At 35.7% G+C, this 22,200-nt stretch overlaps 1 protein-coding gene across 3 annotated transcripts in view; it reads right to left on the bottom strand.

The window, feature by feature from the left end:
* Nucleotides 1-22,200, bottom strand: part of ASCC3 (activating signal cointegrator 1 complex subunit 3) — a 255,012-nt gene that overhangs the window by 20,305 nt on the left and 212,507 nt on the right. For all 3 annotated transcript variants that reach the window (XM_032105143.1, XM_032105141.1, XM_032105142.1), the window contains exons 36-37: nucleotides 22,051-22,185; nucleotides 3,830-4,054 (exon numbers count right to left, since the gene is read on the bottom strand). In XM_032105143.1, coding sequence (XP_031961034.1) covers nucleotides 3,830-4,054; nucleotides 22,051-22,185 — 360 coding nt within the window. The remainder of the gene's footprint in view (nucleotides 1-3,829; nucleotides 4,055-22,050; nucleotides 22,186-22,200) is intronic.

The raw sequence follows: 22,200 nt of genomic DNA on the forward strand, positions 1-22,200 counted from the left end.
TCCATAGGTAAACACTTCTCAAAGGTTAGGGCTGAGCTCCATGGCAGTTCTACTCCTGGCAATTTTAAAATATTTTATCAACGATTATACTACAAGTGGAGGCTTGTGGCCAATCCCAATGCAAAGCCAGCAACTGTCACATTATTTCTGAGAAGAGACTGCCCTGCTGAATCTGAGAGTGACAGTGTCACTGCCTCAATTATCCATTTCAATTAATGCAAATATAGGCAATAGTCTTAGAACAGCAGAGTAAGAACTGATCGCTGAATACACAGTCACAAAATATAAGGCTTGACAAAGGAAGTAAAAAAAGATATTAGATTTAGTTTCAGGCATTCTTAAATAAGATAGGAAAAAAAAGGTGGAGTATTGTCTTTACAATAATAATTATATTTTATAAAAATATTAGAAAAATAGTTTCATTAGAATTTTTATTATTTAATGTTCATTCTCCTGCAAGAAATGGAAAAATGTTTGATTTTAAGCTGCTACTGGAGTGTTCAGCACCATCTTAAATGACCCCTCTAGTTTTTCTCAGTAAAAATAACAGAGAGTGCTAGGCTTGAATAGAATATATTGTCTATTGTAACTGTACTAAAGGTACCTGAGGCAAATAAAAATTAAATGAGTTGGCCAAGGTCACATAGGAAGTCGTGGCAGTTTTTTTGAGCCATGGGAACCTTCTGTGCTTTATCTATGAGACCCTGTCACTGATAACAAACTAGATTTTAACTTGAGGTTTTCAGCGTAGAGCAGGGGTGTTCCCTCAACCTAGTCAATGCCTCAGTGGCCATTCATTACAGCGATGGGAGTGGGAGCAGATAGGCATTCACATTCCAGAAGGTTATATATTGCTAATTCCCATATTTCTGCAGTAAAAGGAAAAGATTCTGCATTTCATCCTGGGTATATAAATACTAAATTTTATCTTGCTATAATGAATTCCACCTATATCTAACAAATACTAACCATAAGAAAACTGTAACAGAATATATTTCTTCCTTTTTTTAATGCTAAAAATTATATTCCCCTACTAAGCCACCACTGTAATTCCTCAAATTCTGTTGAATGCTAATGAGTTCAATATTTCATCGTAAGTATAAACAAGAGAATTCTAACATAGAGCCAAAACTTTAAAGACATCTCAGATTAATTTAAGAGTTGTTGCATAATTTTTTTCTTTAAAGGATAGCGGAATCTTACCTGGAATCCAGCAGCTACATTTACCTATGTAATGCTGTTAACACGGTTTTCTGTCTGACAGTAACAATACTCAAAGTCACTAGCGAGGAAAAAGCCCAGAAGACATTGGAGGAATGGAAAGGAGAATGAAATGTGGGATAGGAAAGGAGTCATGGGAGGGAAGGCTGATTCAGGTGAAAGACACCAAAGAAGACTGGAGAAGTTTAATAGTCTGTGATGGAAAGATACTTGCTTACATATAATGGCTAGAGATGGCAAATCTGCACTGCAGGGGACCTGGGATAAAGGCCTGCTGTACAACCACCTATAAAAGCTCTTTGAAAGATCTTTCTTTCTTGTAACAGAAAAACGGTGCTGATATGGAAAGTCTGTTATCCATGTACCCACCAGCAAAAATAACAGTTTATGTTCAGGTCACAATTTGAAGGTTAGCTATACAACCTCAACACTAAAATAATTCATAAGTAAATAAAAATTCAACGTAACTCAAAAACTGATTCCCGCCTTGCTGCTGTATTTAACGTTTCGTGATGCGCGAGCGTGTGTTCACACACACAGAGAACACCCACTGAATCTGCTCATCAATGGATCCTTCCATGCTCCAGTTCCTTTTCTCACAACTAACATCTTTTTTTCTACCTCTGCTGACCCAGAGTTCATCAGCAGGTCAGTGCTAAGGAAAAAGGTAACAACAAGTATTGAAAGTGTAACCCTGTCTATTGCTTAGATTCTGGGAACTTTAACCTCCGTTTGGAAAGCGTGACTAATAAGATGGAACCAATAATCTCCTGAGAGATGGAAACCATGTGCCAACTTTAAAATACAAAAGTGCTTGCATGTTTTTTTCTTTTTTTTCTTTTAAAAAGATTTTTTTTAAAAGATGACTGTATATATAACACCATGTAGTAGTTAACCGATGGTTGGAGTGCCAAGGCATAGTATGGAATGGCATTTTCCTGAACTCTACTTCAGTTTAAAGGAACTGTTGAATATTTTGGATTTTTTTCTTCTAAGTGATTATTGTTTCTGAAATACCTATGATGCAGTATCAGGATTAAGAAAATACATTTCTTTGCAAAACAGAACAAATATTCAGCAAAATAATTACTGAAAATAGGATTTAATTTACATTTTCCCCAAATATGTAATTACCCCCCTAATGCTTATGCCACAAACATCTAAATGAACTTTAAGTAAGTGATTTCTTTGAAACAAAGGTGAATTTTCTCACCTGAGCAAGTGATGCTTTTCTCTCTTAATAACTGAATATATAGAAGATCTGTTTCTACACTTTCAGCACCATGATTTTATTGATTTGAAATATTTGAAATAGACTAGCATCCAAGCACTGCTGGTTGCCAAGAGTAGGACTGTGTAGCAGTAACATCTGTGGTATTATTTGCTTCTTACTTTCCCTAATTTCAGTTTTGCTTCATTTGATATTAGTATTTTAAGCTTGTTTTTATTAGTGTAAGGTTGAGCCTTATCCAAATTGCTGGACACTGAATTGTCCACAGTATCTTCTCTGTCTAGAGCACTGATTAATAATTTCTCACAGAGCAGTTTTACAAACTGCCAGGCTTGACACGATGATGTTTGCAGTTACCATATTGCCAAGAGGCTTCAAACAAGAGCAAAGCTTCTGTCTGATAGTTGACAGATCACTGAGGATATTAAAATTTGAGCAAACAAAAACTGTAGGAATGAAGACGTACTGGCTCTATTTTACATATCCTGAACTCAGAAACATAAAAAGAGTAGCTTGTTAAAGGAAGCCTGGACTTCAAGAACCTGTGAATGAGTCCTCGTGCGGTTCTGCTAAAGGGAATAACTCTTCCCAGGAGAATCAGAGGGTCGGTTGTTTCCTGTGACAGCGAGAGCTCACCTTTCCTGCTGTAACTGTAACTGAGCTCTTCAGATATGGCAGCACTCTAACCTGAACTCCAATTGCTGCTTTAAAATTCTTTTGAGGTGGCAGCTGTGCATGTGATTGCTCGTTACCAGTACTCTCCATGGCCGGTTTAGTTTCTGTGGGATGCAACTGCAGTACGACTGTAAAAATCTACAAGTCCAGCTGAGTTCAAAATCTGTGCTTAAAAATGCGCTCTTTGACTCTGTAATAATTGGGATGTAGAAGACGAATCTTTACACTAGCTAGAGAAACTTAGAGAAAACTCCTGCATCTCATCCCGAATCACATTTCAAAACACGTTATATTTGTGCTTGGGAGTGACTACAATGCTTTTGAGTGCTAGAAAGGTAGAAGTACCCTGGGGAGACCAGTTCTTGGGGGTCAGCAAAACAGCCTGCAGGGACCACAGCCATGCCAGAATGACTCTCATACAACATTCCTGAGATAGAAGACTGTTGCATACAAAGCAGAGGTGACAATAGATGCCTCCAGTCAGCACCACTGTTGTTAAGTTTGTTTACTTCCAGTTCTGTAAAGTGGGAACCATTACGGACATCTAATTCCTCCCTAAAAAAGGTGTTATAATATCTTATGGTACCAGCTCTCCACAAGATAGCAAGAAATCTTCAGATTCTTCTATATTCAAAACATGACAACACTCTAACAACAAACAGTAAACCAACAAGAGTTCTATTCTGAAATGCATCACGATACCTGGCATATTCTGATTGCTTGGTCCAGCACCGTCTTTGTATCAGTTGCATAATCTGGACAAGGCAGCATGGCATGACTGAAGTGGGCTTGCAGCAAGAGGTGTGTTTTTGTGTGTGAGCTGTCAAATGAATGGGGATTGACTTCAATTGGAAGGTGTTTGGCCAGTTCACTGTTCATCTGATCTTCATTGTGTCTCACAGGCAGATCTGTGTACTCGTCAGCATTCTTTAAAAAACAAAAAAAGAATTATTAATCATTGTAATTAACTTCAGAATAACTCTTACTGCTTGCTGAGGCATTAAAAGCATATGCATTTAATTTACCACAGTTGAATTTCATTGCAAAAATAGTAGCATTTAAATGTTTAAAAAGTGCACTTATTTATCAAAATCAAACATGGGAAAACAATAACTAATATAATATTCTCAAACATTGACACACTTATAGGTTTTAAACCTTTTTTCTTCCTCATAGCTGATTTTAACATTACAGAAGAGGAAAATAAAAGCAGTAAAATAAATATATTCATTGGATGGATTCAGTAGTAGAAGATGACCTTCAGATATCCTACCTCATTGGCTCACAAAAACATTGTAAGGTTAGCTACAAAGAAGTCAGTAACTCATATTTTCAGTTTTCAGATTTTATGTTTTTCTCTTGGCATTCAAAACCCAGTAGGTTTGAAATACCTCTGATAAGGTTCTTTTCAAATATTTTTTCAATATTTTGAGCAGTCAGTGTCTAAGCAACAGATGATGAGTGATCAAAACAAAGCACAAAATTTTAAGTAGGTGCTGAAAACATTCTCTGTGCTCCAGAGTGGGCGAATGCTATTCATGCCAAAATGAAAGCTGTGTAAGAACTTACTCGCTGTTGCCAAAAGGAGCTGCCCACCAACACATAATCTAAATGTAGTTATAAGCAGCAACATCCTAGCGGCAAAGAGGAGCAAGTACAATTGTTTTGGTATCCCAGGCAGTGATGTCAAATCTCCTGCTCGGGAAATCCACTGTCTTTGAAAAAAAGTTCAACAGAAACATCCTAAGAACTACAATTTAGGCTAAAGAGTCAGTTTTGTGACTTAATTGGCAATTTTTTCCGTCAAAAAATCCTCTTGTGCATGTATGTGTCTACATATCGTTTGGAATGAGAATGAACTTTCTAAAGGATAAAACTTGCAAGTAAGGTAGGAGTTTATTAATATGTGATATCTTTTCCATCTGTCATTTAAGAGAGTGTATTTCTTTTGTCATAAAATAAAAAGTCATTTGGGGAGCCTGAAGGGCAATGTCTTTGAACCTACAGGCTTAGCAGAGACCATTAAATTAAAGTGTTCAGGGTTTTATATTCCTCTTTTTGCATCTTAATCTTCAATCTCGTCAGACTTCTTGCAAATCCATATTAATGAACTATTCACAACAGTAACCAGTGAAGAGTGAGGTAAAGAAAAAGGGCAATTTTAGAACACCTAATTGAACTCCCTAATTGACTTACAAAGAACCATATCCCCTCATTAATATCCTAAGACATAGAACCTTTTCTGACAATTCCTAAAAGCAGTTAGATAACTGGTTCTCACCTCCTTGAAAACGGGCAGTACAAAATTTTCTTTAATGTTGCAGGGAAGCTATGTCTAAACTGTGGTATCAATGTAAAAGGAATAGCAACCATTAGACAATTTAAGGTTTGGAAAGAAAATCAGAATGTCATTAATTTATTTCATATCTCGACTGCAGATTAGAAGTGAAGACTGAATAAAGACAACTGCTGCTTAATCCTGGATGTCTCTGCTAGATCTCTTGTGAAAACTGTGGTCATTTATTCTCTGAACCTAAGGTCACAATCTTTTTAAGCCCTATAGAAGGCTGCATGTTTGCTTCACTCTTTTTATTTAACTGGCTTCTCCTTCAAAGATATTTTAAAGAATATTTACCAAGGAGATTTTTTACTTAGTTTTGCTTTGCAGTTTAAAGTAGCAGAAAGAAGGAGGATCAGCCAAGTCCCAGACCAATGGTACCCCTGAAAATGTGTTTTCCCTAATTCTTCCCCAGCACATGTTTTATTTACATCCAAAACACTCCTCTTATTTTAAACAACTTGCCTACTTAATTTCCTGTTTGTGATCATTGACTGTAAGTAAGTGAGGTTCATTTTCTTATCTGCATCATGTAGGTAATTAAAGGAAATTGAGAATGGGTAGTGAAGCTTTTATACAACTGAGAATGAAGCTGAATGGAGGGCACTGAGGTCAGCAGAGTCCATTATATTTTTATGTGAGAGGCCGGTATGTCTGCCCTGTCCTTGTTTGCTTAGTGTAGGCTGGACAGACTACTAACTGCAAATCTGTTTCTCTGATTTGCCCAGCTGTCCTTGAATAAAGACATCTTCCACTGCAAAATGTTAAATGACAGTGATTGACAACTTTGTGATGAACTCTGCTTGTAACCCCCTGCTACTGTTTTCAGGTTGCATAAGAAAAGACAGAATAAAGAAACATCCTTTGTAATCACCTCAAATGGGCCCTGCTGTTCACTCAATATTTTTTTCATTTTAGTTTTCCTTTTCATTCCAAATCTCAATCTGTTCTGCAAAGGCTGTAGCTTCAACTATTCCAGACAATATATAATATATATTGGTTTAGTATATCATATCTGAACACCATTCTTACTTCCATGGGTGAGGAAACAGATCAAATTACATATCAATCATTAATCTTCATTCTAAAGTCAAGAAACTTAATGCAAGCTTCATAGTTAAACCACAAAGCACTGCTGTGCATTTTTCACTTTCCCTTTTTCTCCTCTTAAATCAGAGCTGTTGCAGCCCATGTGCAAATAATATGTTTACAAGCACCTACACAGTTAAGCATAACTTGGAGTATACCAGGAATTTTAGCTACAGGTTCTGCAACTGTGCATTTGGTAGTCATGTCACATCTCTCTCTCCCATATTTCTGTGATGGACTTTCCCAATAATGTCTTCTTTTGGGTATTAGAGACTGCTGCATCATTTCAAGGGTGTAGGAGTCATCTCAGACTTACATTTCAACCTGCATGCGATACAGGGTGGTCACACAGGAGACAGTAACTTGCACTGGCAGTGAGAAATGTCACACACAGACCTGCATAAACTCAACAGTTATATTTCACAAGGCCAAAGGGCTATTCTGGTAATTGAATTCTGTTTCCTGCATAACAGCAGCCACAAAATCATCTTAAAGTCCTGTCTGCAACATCATGCTCCAAATATGCAGCTTACCATCACCCTTTATTTGAACTGTTAGAATAGTCCTAAAAGGAAACAACTCATCCTGTTTTAAAATATATCTTTTGCAGTTTTGTGGTACTATCAGGCATTTGAGGAGTCAGAACAAACTAAAATTTAAATAAAGGATCCAGCATAGTGAGTACTGTGCTCCACAGTCTGTAGGGTTTAAAACCCTCCAGATTTTCTTTCTACCCACAAAAAGGGGGTTAGTTTGGCTAAAATTACTGATTTATAGTGAGAGCTGAACTATAAACTAATACCACATGTAGATCTTCTAAAATACTTTAAATCTCAAGCAAATACAACTTGCCACCTTGTCTGCAGGAGAGAAGAGGATACTTGTGGACCACAGACAAATGGAATCAAGGTGAGCTACTAAAGTAAACTTGAATATTTTAAGTTAAGTTCAGTCATGGGAACAGTAAAACTTATAAAGTTAATCAGTTCTAGACTTTAAAGAGCAGTTGATTAATTTGTAACAATGAGGGTCTAAACCAAACCAAAAATAGTTTCTCACATTCCAGAGTTGTACCAGTAGTCTTTTCTTTAGCAATGTTATTAAAACTGCCTTAGAATTGACTGTCTGTATATTCCTTTCCTTCATATAGATACTGTGAACCCAATCACATCGTATTTTCAACTTTAATAAACTTGCAATGTATTTTGCTCTCTTTCAGGTTTCTGATATAGAAAGAAACAAGGGAAAAATCATTCTTAGAACATTTGCTATAAAAGTAAACAGTTGTTGAGCTAAAGTACAAAAAAATCTTGCAGCAGACTAAAATAAATAAATAAAAAAAATTTAAAATAGTATTAAAATTAAATACCAATATAATAAAAAAGGAGAAAAGTAGAGGATCATTTTTAGCTACTACAGTAATTCCATTCTCTTTACCTGAAACTTGATTTAAATTACATGAACTTCTCTAACAGTCTAATGCATGCTGAAGGACTGCAAAAATCATACATTTGTGAATAGAATGAACAATAAAAAATAAGCTGCAATAAATAAATGTGGGTGGTTTTTACAGCTGTTCTGCAATTAACACTAATAATGCATTATGAGTTTTAGTTCTCTGCTACCAGAAGTACAATGGCATGCCAATATCTAACTTATCTTTCTAAGTGAAAACAGCATTTTTTGATCTTTGGAAAACTGGATATGCTGAATATAAGCTCAACAATAATATTATTATATAATTGGCTTTTGTCTTTTGTTCCATTGTACAAAGTGATACAGAGTACTCTAGTGCAGCATCCAGACCTGCCACATTGTGCTGCATCGTATAGGAAGCAGCTGGAAAACAAAATTTTAAGCAACCTGTACTTGTCTTCATTTAGGTGATACCCACCTACCCCTAATATAGGATAAAGAAAAGAAGCATGGTCAAAGTAGAGAAATAACAAGGACCAATAGTTTGTGAGTAGCTAGGTAACATATGTCTTACGACAGATTCACAAATTCCAAATTTTTCTTTGAGGATAATTGAACTTCTGTATTTAAAATCATTTGGAATTATTTCCATTTTTTATACATACACATATATATCTCTACTCATGTGCTGACAGAAATCTCATTTGATCCTGTTACCTATATCAAAAGGAAAATTAAAAAAAAGGTTAACTAAAGTTCCCAAGCTGATCTTCCTTTGCCCATGATCTTCACAAGAGCAAAAGACCGTATTATGTGACAAATGAACGGCACAAGTATATACTATGAAAATTATTTAAATTAACCAATGTATCTTTAGTATATTTTATTTTCACATTTTCCAGTGTGAGTTTGATTTATAAGGAAAGACATTACATTTACACAGATGTATTCTGACAGGCAGCTAGAAGATAATCAAGCTTACATTTATATTCAGAAAACTAATAAAGGTGAGGAAATGTGTGCTTTAAAAAAGAGGGAAAAAACCCTAAAAAACCCCTAACTTAAAAGTGGATTTTCAGCTCATACCAAAAAGTAAAGTAGATTGACAATTGGAGAAGTACTTGCTCTGAAAAGTTTATCTTTATTAGTGATTCCATTATAAACTCCTATTTTAAGGAATTTATTGGTAGCCTATAAATGTATGCATTTTGGTCTCAGTTTTATGAGACATAATTTTAACTTCCAAACGTTTGGGTGTTTTTTTACTCTTAGATATTAAAGGTCTATGACAGTGTTCCAGTTAAAAGACACTTACAAACATATGTTACTAGTTATAAGTTTTAAGAACAACCATAACACATGTTTTCAAAATTCATATTAGAGACTAAAAGGGGAAAAAAATTCATTTCTACCAGCTCACTCTGTTTTTTTTTTTTATGTAAAAATAGACTTTTAAGACAAACTTTGCAGAAGAAGTGCTCCAGATTTTCAGGGCAGCCTGGCAGGCTCTGCTAAACCACACAGCAGGCTGAGGTTTTGTAGAGATCTTAAAAAATGGCTAACATGGTTCAAAAGAAGACAACACCACTTTTCAGGCAAGATTAAAATATATCTGCTACATGATACTGCCATTCATCACAGACACCATGTTTGCCAATAAGCTCCCTGTCTTCATACACTGTATAACATCTCCCCACCAACTGCACAGGTACGGGGCAGTGCCATCAAACAGCATCCAGCATATCAGAGCCAACCCTGCAGTGCAGCTCCTTCCCCTCAGGGCCTTCCCGTGCCTTCCTTTCCAGGGCTGGTGGCTGGCAGGCAGGAAAGGCAGGAAGCAAAGCCCTGTGCCAGCCTTGAGCCACAGAGGAGCCAGGGCCACAGCCTCGAGGCAGCAGCTGTCCCTGGCTGTGGGAAAGGGGGTCCCTCTCTGGGACTGGGGACCCTCACTGGGGACTTTCTCTGCCCTAATCCTCTACTCCAGATCTGGTCACTTTTTTAACACCCCATCAGACCACTCTTCACCCTCTACTTCTGTAAAAATGACAGGAGGGAAACAGATGCATGTGATGGAAAGCATTGTCCAAGGAAAAAGACCTGCTCAGTATCTTCTAAAGCAAATAGAAACTTTTTAATATATTATATAATTAGTATTTAATTCACTTCCAGAGACAACAGATATATATATATATTAAAAAAAAAAAAAAAAAAGAAATATGAATTCAAAGTGTAACATTAACCCAATTAACTGGGTAAGAGCAAAACAGCGAGGCTGGGTTACCCTGGGTTCTGTCTCTAGATTTAAGACTCACCAGAGTAAACACTGGAAATTTCCAGTTGGACATGAGAAGTTGAAGAGAGAAAGTTGTAAAACCCATCAACATGCAATTATGCAAATCTATTATATTTTAAACATTAATTTGTAACTATCTTTCAAGATTTAAAATGTGCCCATTTCCACCATGGGACCCACAAACATAGTTTATAAGAACATACAGCTGAAAGTTTTTACAATTGTTATAAAGTTCTCATTTTAGTGATCAGAGAAATTAATTATTAATTAATATATGAATATGTTAATATGTCAATCTATTAATTGTATTCTCAGACGTTTAACTTTAAGTAGACAAGTGTTTGATTTTTGCTTTTAAATAGTTGCTTATGATAAACACCACAAATTTTACAATTACATACATCGTAAAAAGTACAACCTAGGGCAATGAAACAGTTGAGCAATCACTTAAAAACACCCTAAAGGGTTTAGATTTCACAAGTTCACTTCTTACTTAAAACATCCAAACTACAAACTACTGATGACATTCCTGATGACCAGAGGTCAGGAGACTGAAAGACCTTTGCCACTCTGCACAGAGCAATAGGAGGTCAGCAATATTAGCTACCAGTAGTAGAGAGTGACCTGGCAGATCTGGGAACTTCTAAACTACAAAGCTAAATTACAGACCTCTGCCTCAGCATGGAGTTGATAAAAGATTATGCAAGCATGCCAGCATACAGGAGAGGGAGGATTATTAGAAAGTAACAACAATTTGACATGGGAAAGAAGTTCTTAGGAGTTCTATACTAACTTGAAAGTTGATTTTTCTTATTTTTTGTCTAGTTTCCTGAGCATATTAGAGAAGTTGAGTTTCAGTGTAGGGGAAGGTACAGCAATAGATAATACAATCACTGTAATTGTCTTACTAAATGTTAAAAACATACTTATAGAACCATTCTATTTCAGAAAAATTTCCTTTTTAAGTTACATACTTTACTAAAACATTACTACAAGGAATGAATTCATGATTTTAAGTCCTACCTCTCACAATCCATATTTCATAAGGTTATGATCACAGCCATAATTCAGTGCTACTTTTTTTGGCCAGTACTAATAAAACCAGTTCTAAAAATACTTTTTCCCTGAATATATAGGTACTTTCATAGTATTAAGCCTGTACAACTTTCATAGATGTGGCTTTAGTTCACTTTTAGGTTTCTAAGTTAAATTATTGCATATAAGTAAACCTGCAACACTTGCACAGTTTATGAAAAAATAAATGCGAAAGAAGACTAAATTAAGACCAAAATAAGAGCAAACATGGGGTAGTGAATACATATTATTCACCTAGAATAAGATATTTTCACCACAGCAAATAAATACAAATTGAATGGTACAAATTCCATTTATAAAGTGAATTTTCACAATGGGAGAGAATTACTACATTTTATTGCTGTAAGTGGTATATTAAAGTTTTTGCCTCTGCAAAATGCCTGACTTTTCTGATTAGTTCTCAAGAGAATGCTTTGAACCTGCACATTCTGAATGTGTTATCATGCCTCCATTTTTTTAAATCTTAAAACCTAGATGGGGCAGTGACACACAGCTTGCTTTCCCTGTAATCTCAAGTCATATTCTAGAAAAGATTTAAAACTGACTGGTTTTGGGTGTAGTGCAACTAATTGTATTGCACTACTACAGAAAAGCTTTTCAGTGCAGGAACTCAGTAATCTGCTAACACGAAACTGGGAAAATCTCTCTGAGTATACATTCAAAAGTCTCATTGTCATGAGAACTCTACTTCAGTTCCATTTGCATGTCTGTCCACATTTTGAAATTGAGCTTGGCTGAATCAGCTGGCCCAACTACTGACTGAGATGATGATAGCAATAAAAACTGTAATAGCAAACCCTGGCACACAGCTTTCCCCGGGAAAGCGATCAGTCACTTTCCATCTTTGGCTTTGATCCTCCATTGGGATCTTTCAGTGCAGAGCCCAGACCCAGGGAAGAAGTTAACAGATCTCTGCATTAAGTTAATGCTACTCTGCATGGAGACAGGAGTAAGCGCTCCTAATTCTTTATGTGAAATGGGGCCTATACGTACTGTATATGTTAATGGCAAGCTGTAAAAGCTCTGTGTGCTGAAAACCAGATTTCAAATCTGCTGACCTGTGGCAGGTCCCCTAGTGGGGAGCCACAAATGCACACTGCTGCATTTTTGTACTGGATTAAATTCCGGATCTAGACTACTATGTGACCAGAGACAAAAGGGAATATAAAGTTCACAGGCGTGAATACCTGTCATCATGTGGTGAAATGAGTAGCAGCCTGTGTTCAAGAGAGCTCAAGCCCAGAATAACAGAAGAACAATACAAACTGGCAGAAATACACGGGAAACTTGGAAGGTGCCTACATGCACAATGTCTCTTCAGCGAGCCAATGCTACTGGTCTCACTCTGAGCACTTTTAAATGAAAATAGTTTAATATAATAATAAAAAACCACAACTCTAAGAGGAAATGACAGCTGTTGCAAGTAAATTTCAATAAGGGTAGTTCCCTGCTGATAAAAACTGGCACATGTCCATTCATTTCAGTGTAACTATGTGGATTAACATTGCTTGAAAATCTGACCCAATGTTTTGAACAACTCAAGAGCTACAAGGAAATACATAGATGAAAAACAGTGGTAATTACAAGGGTGAGAAAGAAGGGCAGTTACTGAGGAAACAAAAAAAGTCAGTAAAGGAAAAATATTTGAAGTCTATTATACAAATAGACAACTTGTGAGCATTTTGGAGTGCTTGATTTGAGTTCTATCAACATTTCTGTTACAAACAACAACAGGTCTGACACAAAGAAAAACATGACAAAAATGCCCTTGTACCACAATGGACCTTAACAGGACATCCCATTACCAAAATAGCATGTACCATGCACTACTAAGGCAAATCTAACCTTGCCATTTTTCGATGGCAAGTGGTAATTTTTCTTGGTGATGTTCACTGCACACAAATTTGTGAGAACACTGTAAACTCAGTGTTCCTACACAGACATATACCATGCCTTTCCTACCTGTAAATAAAGGCATTTATCTAAAGTACACTGTAAGATCGGTATTTAAAAAAAAAAAACAAAAAAACGAATGATAACTGTCGATTAAGAGAGTTGCAGATATTTCGCCTCTGGCATAAAGTTTTAAGAACTTCTTTTAAAAGACAAAGAAAACAGAGATTTTCAGGACCAGATGTCTAGGAAGATCCCATTTGGATTTGAGCTACTTAAATTCACAATCATGTATTTATACATCTAACAGAGCTTCTGTTTCCCCTAGAATCTGAAAATTAACTAGCTTTGTAGCATCTTCCTTGATCTGCCACCCGTGCCCTGAGGATTAGAGACTCCACCTGAGCTTGTTTTACAAGCATAACAGAAAAAATTAATCTCTGCTGGCAGCGATCCCACTGGGATACTGATGAATAATGATATCCCTCTCTTGCTGCCCTCTCAGTCCACTAGAAAAGCCACTCTAACCCAGCAACGTGGAAACTGCTGAAACCATTCCAGCTGTGGATTAGCAGGCAGTCAAGCATCCATCTGTTCTGTGTGAATCAAGAGAAAGCAAACATGCATTCTTATAGCTAAAGAAGTATTAAAAATTAGCATCCTATATGACTGCATGTAGTAAATATTAAGACAATCATATACAAAAGAAAAATAACTATTAACTAGACCTCATGTTTACAATTGCTTGTTGCCTTAAGCAAATGCTAAACCAGTTGAAATTTGCCTCCTTAACTTAAAAACTACTGTGATTCAATGATTTAATATGCTTAAGGTAAAATTTCTTAATGCTGTATGCATGAGTTGCACCTAAAGATCTTTTGTCAAGAGACTTGTATGCACCCATTTTGTAAGTGAGCACGGCAACATGCCTTCATCCTGCCAGGAGAAACATTTAAGAGGCCTGTTGTGAGAAGGATTTTAGCCATTTTCTCACTCCATAAGGTGAGAGGAATAGACTTGAGATATCTTCTCTTTCTGAAAACGAGTAGTTTGAGTAATCTCTGCGGGCTTGCTACTCTTTTCCACTGGAAGACAGAAAGGAAAGGCGGTGGAAGTTGGAATGTGGGCAACCCAATGAAATTGGTGATGTCCGTTTTGACTCTTCCATGGAAAGAGGACAATGGCCTACTATAAATTAAAGAAAGCTGAATTTGAGCATTACCTCAGAAAAAAGTACTTATAAAAGTGCATAATTTGACAGTTTTCCCATACATCAATTCTAATACTTTGCTTGATGCCTGGCTTACATTCATTAAGCTGAAGAGGTGAAGAAAATCTGCAACTGTTTGTTCTCTAAAAGCAACCTTCCTAATGTACATTAAATTTCCAGATATATATATAATTTTTTTCAAATGCTTTCAAATATTTTCAAATGCTAAGGCCTTTTGGTAGCAAAAATCCCTCTGCAATTTCTTCTAACATTATAGGTAGCATACCTAAGTAGCTGTGAAATAAAACATCTTGTAAATATTAGGCAAATAATAGGAGAGGCTGATTTCTTAAAAGTTCATCTCTGATAATACGTAACATCGCCATTTAAAGTAAAATTCAATTTCTGAATCTAGACAGGCCCCATCAGGAAAAAAAAGAAAATGAGACAAAGAAAGAATCTAAATGTAAATAGGAAAATACAAGTGTCAGATACTTCATTAATGACTGATCAGTAATCCTCTTATGTTCTTCTTTTTTTTTTTTAACTACTATGCTAAGGGAACAATATATGCTGGATACCAATCTTGCATGATGTAATCATTTCAGCCAAACCAATCCTTATCCTAAAGTTTCTGTTCCAGTCAGAGAACAAGCTACAATTTGTCATCCTCTTAACAGTTTTACAAGCAACATCTTCTATGCTGACAGAGAAGAGTATTTTTGTGCCTTTAAACAGCAGCCTGTATGGCCCAGTTGGTGTCACTAAGTGAACTATATTCTGTGAAAACAAATACATCAATATGATTGTTAACTGTTATAACTTACAGTACAGCTGTATAAATATATCAAAGGCAAAGGCATTATCTAGAAGCCAGTGAAGACAAAAGAACTGCAGGATGCCAAAGGCCTAAATTTGCTTATCCTGCTTCAATTACAAATTGGGAGGAAGAAATCAGGTAGAACTTGAACTGACTTGCTTAAGTCATCTAAGACTTCCTGCTGGAGCATTTGGGACACAAGAACACACAGCCATTTATCAAAGCAGCCTTGCAGATTATAAAACATTCAGCTTTACCATATAAAAATGCTGTTGAGAACTCCAGTTTTGTTTCAACAAACACAAACATTATTTCAACATATATATTGAATATTTGAAAATATACAGCCATATGACAAGACTGCTGAAAAAAGCATTTAATTTCCTGTATGAATACTTTGCCAAGTAGTGGCTGCATCTGCACAGCTATGCATAATTTGAAATCTCACATGATAGTGGCTACAATTCTAACTGCCAAGTGGTAGGTAAAAGGTGTTTGTGCTAAAATAAACATACAAAGAAATAAATGGTCCGTGGTTGAATTGCATGCAGCCTTGAGCAGTCAGCTAAACCAGGCTTGCTCTCACTGAACTTGCTTCTACCATATGTACCACAGCCAAACACTGGTTTGCCACAGATGGCAGCCATGCTAAGTACCCTTGGTAAGTACCAGACCAGGACAGTACTCCTGTCTACCTGACTCTCAAAATACTTTCCACCAGTACACGAGTGTTTTCCTGCTATAACTGCATCCTAAAAGGAATTTATTTCCTCATTTTTCTGATACTAAAGCAGGTGTTTAAAATGGGGATATAGACTGAGGCTACTGCTTTCTGCTATTGCAGCTATATAAACTTTCAACACTTTCAAAAGTTTTTCCCTTGGACGTTGCACTGCAATCAAAGCAAATAAAAAAACCTAACACCCCTCCTGCCCCCATATTATATCCAAGATAACAGTTCTTGTTTTATGGCCTTTGTCATGGGAAACGTATGTCAGAAACTTTTAGCTACAACTTTAAAATAGGTTTTAACTTCCGTGAGTATTGATTCAGTTTGTTTTGTTGTTTTTGGTTTTTTTTTTAACTGGCATATAATGACAGAAATTAAATAAGAAGATTGGATGGGGAAAAATGGAGACCTGTAAATTGGAGGTTAGAAAGTCATGCATATTGGAGATGGGAAGGATTTCTATTTTCTGGTTTTGACTGTAATTCTTTCTTATCGATGCCATAAAAATGGAAGACTTATGCCATGTTCAGTTAGCTGTCACTGGTGGGCATTGTTACCTTGATTTACTAATGGACTGTGCTTTCCTGGAAAGGCAGCCAGCACATTATGCTTTCAAACTAAAACTCAAACAATCATTTGGAAAAAGAAGACCAGGAAACAGTTGTGTCATGATGTTAGAAAAAAAATTACTAAATCCAAGTACTACAGCAACATTAAAAACTGCTCCATCTATTGGGACTAGAGAAAAATCAAGACTAATTAAATGTGTGAGTATCTATACTAGTACTTTTTCTCCTAAGTACAAGATATTTTTGAATATGAAATTTGGATGCTACTGAAATTCACTGTAGCATTTTGTTTTATTTTCATGAACCCAACATCATTTTCAAATTTAAACTATTAAACACACTGTGATACCATCTATATGATTCAAGTGGGAACTGAAGCACAAATATTTTAACATGTTAAAATCCAGAGTGAAATTCATGCACTGAACAGTCCTTGGTATGGATTTATTGTAAAGAAAACATTTAATGGTAAGAGGTAACAGTTTTCTTCTGTTAAAAATACACAAAAATATTTCTTCTATTACTAAAGTATGAATAATGGCTGAGGCCAAATTGTTGAGAGTGTACCATAGATGTGAAATCAAACATGAAAGTTCTTTAAAGGCTAGGATGTAACATAATTGTTTTCTTATAATCTGATATAAATTTTATATTATAAAATACTTCTATTCTTGACACTGACATGTTATATTCAAAAAGAATAACTTAATGAATATAGTTTTGCTGTGCTTTTATGCCTGGAAGAAAATAATAGTAGCACCTTAATTTTCTTCTAAATTATATGCAAATGTAACTTTAAACAAACTGTAAACACTGACTGACTTAGGAAGAGTGATCTGAGCTTTTTCTGAAATGATTAAAGAACAGAAACCTGGTTTTATACAATATCTTAAAAATTCCTAAAAGCAATGTTTCTGCCATGGCTTGCAGGGAAAATATTACACAAAATGGATGACATTAGCTTCTTTTTTTGACAGTATTTGTGTAACGCATTAATTCCTCCTTCCCTGGTGTTTAAGTGGAGACCTGTTGAAAAGACGGTTTATCACTGAGTCAAAAACCTTTGTGGTCCCTTCATGGGAGACCAAACCAGCAACAGAATCCTGATAAAGAAATGAAATTATTTTAGACTGAGAGTGTAAATACTCACGAAGAATTGCATATTTCTCTAGTTAGAACAGGAATTCCTAACAACGATGAAGAGAACATAAAGCTACAGGTTAATTGAGTTATCTAGAGTCTCACAGTACAAATACCTACCAGGTAATGAAAGACAGATAAGGCATTAATAACTCTACTCATTTGCTATTTTTGTATCTTGAATTGGGAGTGCCTGTTTCATGAACCTCCTCCTTATGCCTTCCAAATCTGTGACTCCAGCAATGACCGATTTTCTGCTGAGTTCCAAATTACTTAGTCTAATACAAGCCAGTGTAACCATATCAATTTTCAGAAAGAAATACAGGGAAGAGGCATGTGGATAACAAACTTCTATGTCCCTGTTTGTATCACAGGAAGACAAACATGTATGCCCCACTATTACAAAAATAGAATGTTGTTCTCTAAGATCCCTTTTCTAATGAAAAAACTCTCTCTCTTATAAACAGTTTACAAGAAAGACAGCAGTAGGCACATGAAAAACAACCAGTTCTCTTTTGTAGGCAGAATTAAAAAAAAAGAAATCAGGGACAACATGTAGATAAAACAAGGGATGAAAGATGGTGATGATATTCTCCCCTTCACTGTCTGATATGGACAGGTATGACAAATTTTTTGCTCTGTAAATAGGAATATTAACCAGGTAAGTGTAGTAACAAATCACCAACAATCATGAAACTAGTGGATCTAGCTATCACAGCCCTGATCAATCAGAAAGACAGACTTTCTTTCCTCAAGGTACAACAAATCACTATTTGATTTTAAAAACATTTGTGCAGAAAAAGACAAGAATTACCCTAAAGTATCTATCACTGTTTTTCACCTAGACTTCTTTTTTAATCTCTGCACCTAACTATCAGAATTAAAGGAAACAGTCCTCAGGCACCTTAGGGAAATCCAGCCTGTCAGTAATAATTCATGAACACTTTCTCATCAATAATACTTAATGCAAGAAGCACCATAACTCAACAGTGATTAAGCTCATTTGGATTACTACTGTCTGAGCATGGTTAGGAAAGTTTTAAAGAAAGCTCTATGAAAAAACTTCAAACATTTTCTCTCAGAAAAAAGTTACCAGTCCACTAGCACAAGCCAGTGACAAAAATAACTGAATCTGAAGTTCCACTTGCTAACTGCAAACCCAAGACAGCTCAAACATCTCAGGTACAGATTTACCGAGAGGAGCAGGGAAACCATGAGTGGACTGTTGCCCACCTATTTGAATCACTTATTACTATATATTTCCAACATTACTGTTGGGCTGTTCCCATGCACCATGCTCCTGTTCATGTTAAGAATACTCAACCCCTACATCAGACTGGGGAAAAATTTTTCATTTGATCTTGTAAAATGTTGGCAGATGATCAAAATGAAAAGATAAAATAAAACCAGAGAAGAGAACAGATACTGGAGAAGACTATGAGTGGTCTTCCACTAAGCAGAAACAAATCCTGCTATTGTGTGACTTTTTTGAGAGATCCACCAACACTAGAAACTGGATGTCTCACAACTAATTTTTCATGTGAGTTGTAAAGATTCCTTGATAATTCACTGGTGAACAATCCTGAATTTTGAACACTTCCATCAGCATGCAAAAATATCAATCTGAAACTCAAAATCCCTTAATCAAACTCAGATTTAAACCCCTTGATACAACCCTAAATTTCTGAATTCTTGAACAAAATCTTACTTTTTTCCTGGTTTTGTTTTTAAAAAACTTTTGCTCCTCTCCAGGTTACTTTTATATTTGGTATATATATCCCATTTGAAAAACCAAAATCAGGATTTCCTTTCTTCAAATTGTTCATGTCTGTCTTACATACATCAGAAACTTGTAAATGTCTAAGGGTTTGCAAGCTTAGATAAAACTCCAACAAATAATAAGTGTTACATCTATAAAATCCTGCAAGTGCATGAGAAATGCTTGGATGATTATTCTTAAAAAACACAGTCCAAAAATTGAAACTTTAAAACTGAGTGATCAGCAGAATAATCATAATTATTTTTGTAATGGTAACAGGCCTTTTTGTACTACAGCTACAGCTTTCAGTTTCAGCATCATTAAGAGATTCTTCAAATTACTTTTTAAACATCCTTTTCCCTCGGGATTTTCACTTCTACCTAATTAGACTACTTACCCCATGCCATGTAATTCCCTATTGCCAAAACTGCTAAATGCTTCAATAAGAAGGAGGAGGGCAACAGTGGAGTGAGGCAGATGTAATGTCATTGGTTAACAATAGAGGTGTGAAGCAACTGCTGTAATTATAAAACTCATTAATGCACAGTATTTAGGGGGAAAAAAACCCTTGGCCATAACTGTTGAAATGGCACTTCTTTTCAACACTACATCAGACTGAAAAAAACCCTTTCAATTTACACCTTCAACAAGACAAAATAGTAGTTTCACTACTAATTATGAAAATCAACATCTACATAAAAAGTAAGCAAGAACTGGCAGCTCTAATGGCATCTAGCACTCGTACATCCTTTTCATCTTTAAAATTGATACATGTGGCACATTTTGACCCCTAAGCAATTTTATTTTAACACCTATTCCTCTTGAGATTGTAAATGGATAACTTACAAAACTGTATTTTCAGGAAAAAAAAAATTAGAAAAAATAAAAGCAAGATTAATGAATTTACAATTTTACAATCTCTGCCCAACATTAGGGTCCTAAGTTGCATCTACAACAGAAATATTTGCAAATTACTTTTGTGACTCATGTATTCACACAGTTCAAATAGATGAGGAGCCCTGACTTAAGACAGACAGCACTTGGTTCTTCCATCATTCCTCTTCCACATCCTGCTCATCAGCTAAGGCAGCATTACGAAATGCTGTCTCTGATAATATTCTCATACTTTCCTTACCCAAATTTTTCTGAAAAAAAAAAAAAAAAAAATCCTGACACTTCTAGGTGCAGAAAATTTTCACTAGAGAGGAGATTTTAAAGAGACAGCAGCTGGAGTACAGCTCTCTTCTTGAACACTCAACACTGTATTATTTAACTTCTGTTCACACGTGGGCATTTCTTCCTAAAATTTCAGTTATTTTACATACAGCATATCTAGGTATTGTTGATGATCACCATTTCGAATTCAGCTGAATGCACTGAATTGCATTTAATATAATTGCAATGTTTTCTGACAGCAGAACAACAGATACTGCAGGGTCAGTGACAGCAATTCCCCTATTTAGGCTGTGTAACAGTTTCCATTGTAAAAGATCATTGTGGCCTTTATTTCTGAGCTGTAACACTCCGAATGTTTGTAGCAGGTGCTTTAAATTTATCAGGAAGAAAAGTCTCTGTACTAGAAAAGTGGTTTTCCTAGTATCATAAAATGCTAATCAGGTTTTGTTGAGTTGTAAACTGTTGAATAGCACTATTTTAACTTTTCTTCTTGTATTTCTCCTCAGAGAAGTTTTGGCAGCATGCCAAAACAATAATGAATATAAAAGTAACATACATAAATACTGTAAGATGGGACTCTAAATTCTGAAGCTAACGCTTAGAAATCAGAATATTACTGAATTTGGGTCACTTGTATAATGTATATAATGTAACAGAGACTATACTCGTACAGGAGCAGAAATAAGTTTTTCTGGATAATATTCAGGTACCTTTTGTTTTGAAATGTTTGTACAAGCAGAGTTACACCATTTCGAAAAAGGAAAATATGTAGTTGTAACTACTTAAGTACTTAAAAATAAAAATGGAGTAAATCCTGATTCTTTTATGGTGAGGATGTAATACTAACACAGTGCATCATGCACAGTGTCTTTGGCTTTGCACTGTAGTTCTCTGTTAAACAGTCTCTAGACTAACTGTGAGAGATGCTGTTATTGCAGGTTATGGCTCCAAGGATCAGGAGGTGGCTGCGAGAAGGAGAAGCAGACATTTTAGGGAAGAGGTGTTCCCCATATGTTTCCTGTACTTCCTAGAGCTGCTGTATCTTCCAGATTGTCCCAAGACAAAGTGATGGTCCCGCTACAGATTTAGTGTGAGCAGTCATTACTCTGGCATTTTAGTATTATACCCAACTTAGAAAAGACAAATATCAGATTTGTATAGATCCTGAACATTCTAAAGGGACATAAGAAGAGAAACAGGTGTATACAGTAATTTTGATGTACTGATAAAATGAAACAGTTGAAACATCAAAAATGATTCAGGTATATTTCTCAAAACAATAAAAAAAATTATAGATCACTGAAGAAAGGCTTTTCTTTCATTTGTGTGTTTTTTCATATACTTGTGTTTTTAAGAGTAAACAATATGTATCTTTAAGAAAATATCAGCACTTACTGTCAGAATTAAGAGCAATTCTTCAATATTGCTTTCAGGTTTCAACTGATCCTTGAACATCCCAATAGTTGGATGCTTCAAATAGTAATAGGAGGCAATACGGCCGTAAGTCAGGGGCTCAATGCTGCGATTATCCTGTTAGAAGAAGAA

This window comes from Corvus moneduloides, chromosome 3 (assembly GCF_009650955.1).
Source record: "Corvus moneduloides isolate bCorMon1 chromosome 3, bCorMon1.pri, whole genome shotgun sequence".
Lineage (NCBI taxonomy): Eukaryota > Metazoa > Chordata > Aves > Passeriformes > Corvidae > Corvus > Corvus moneduloides.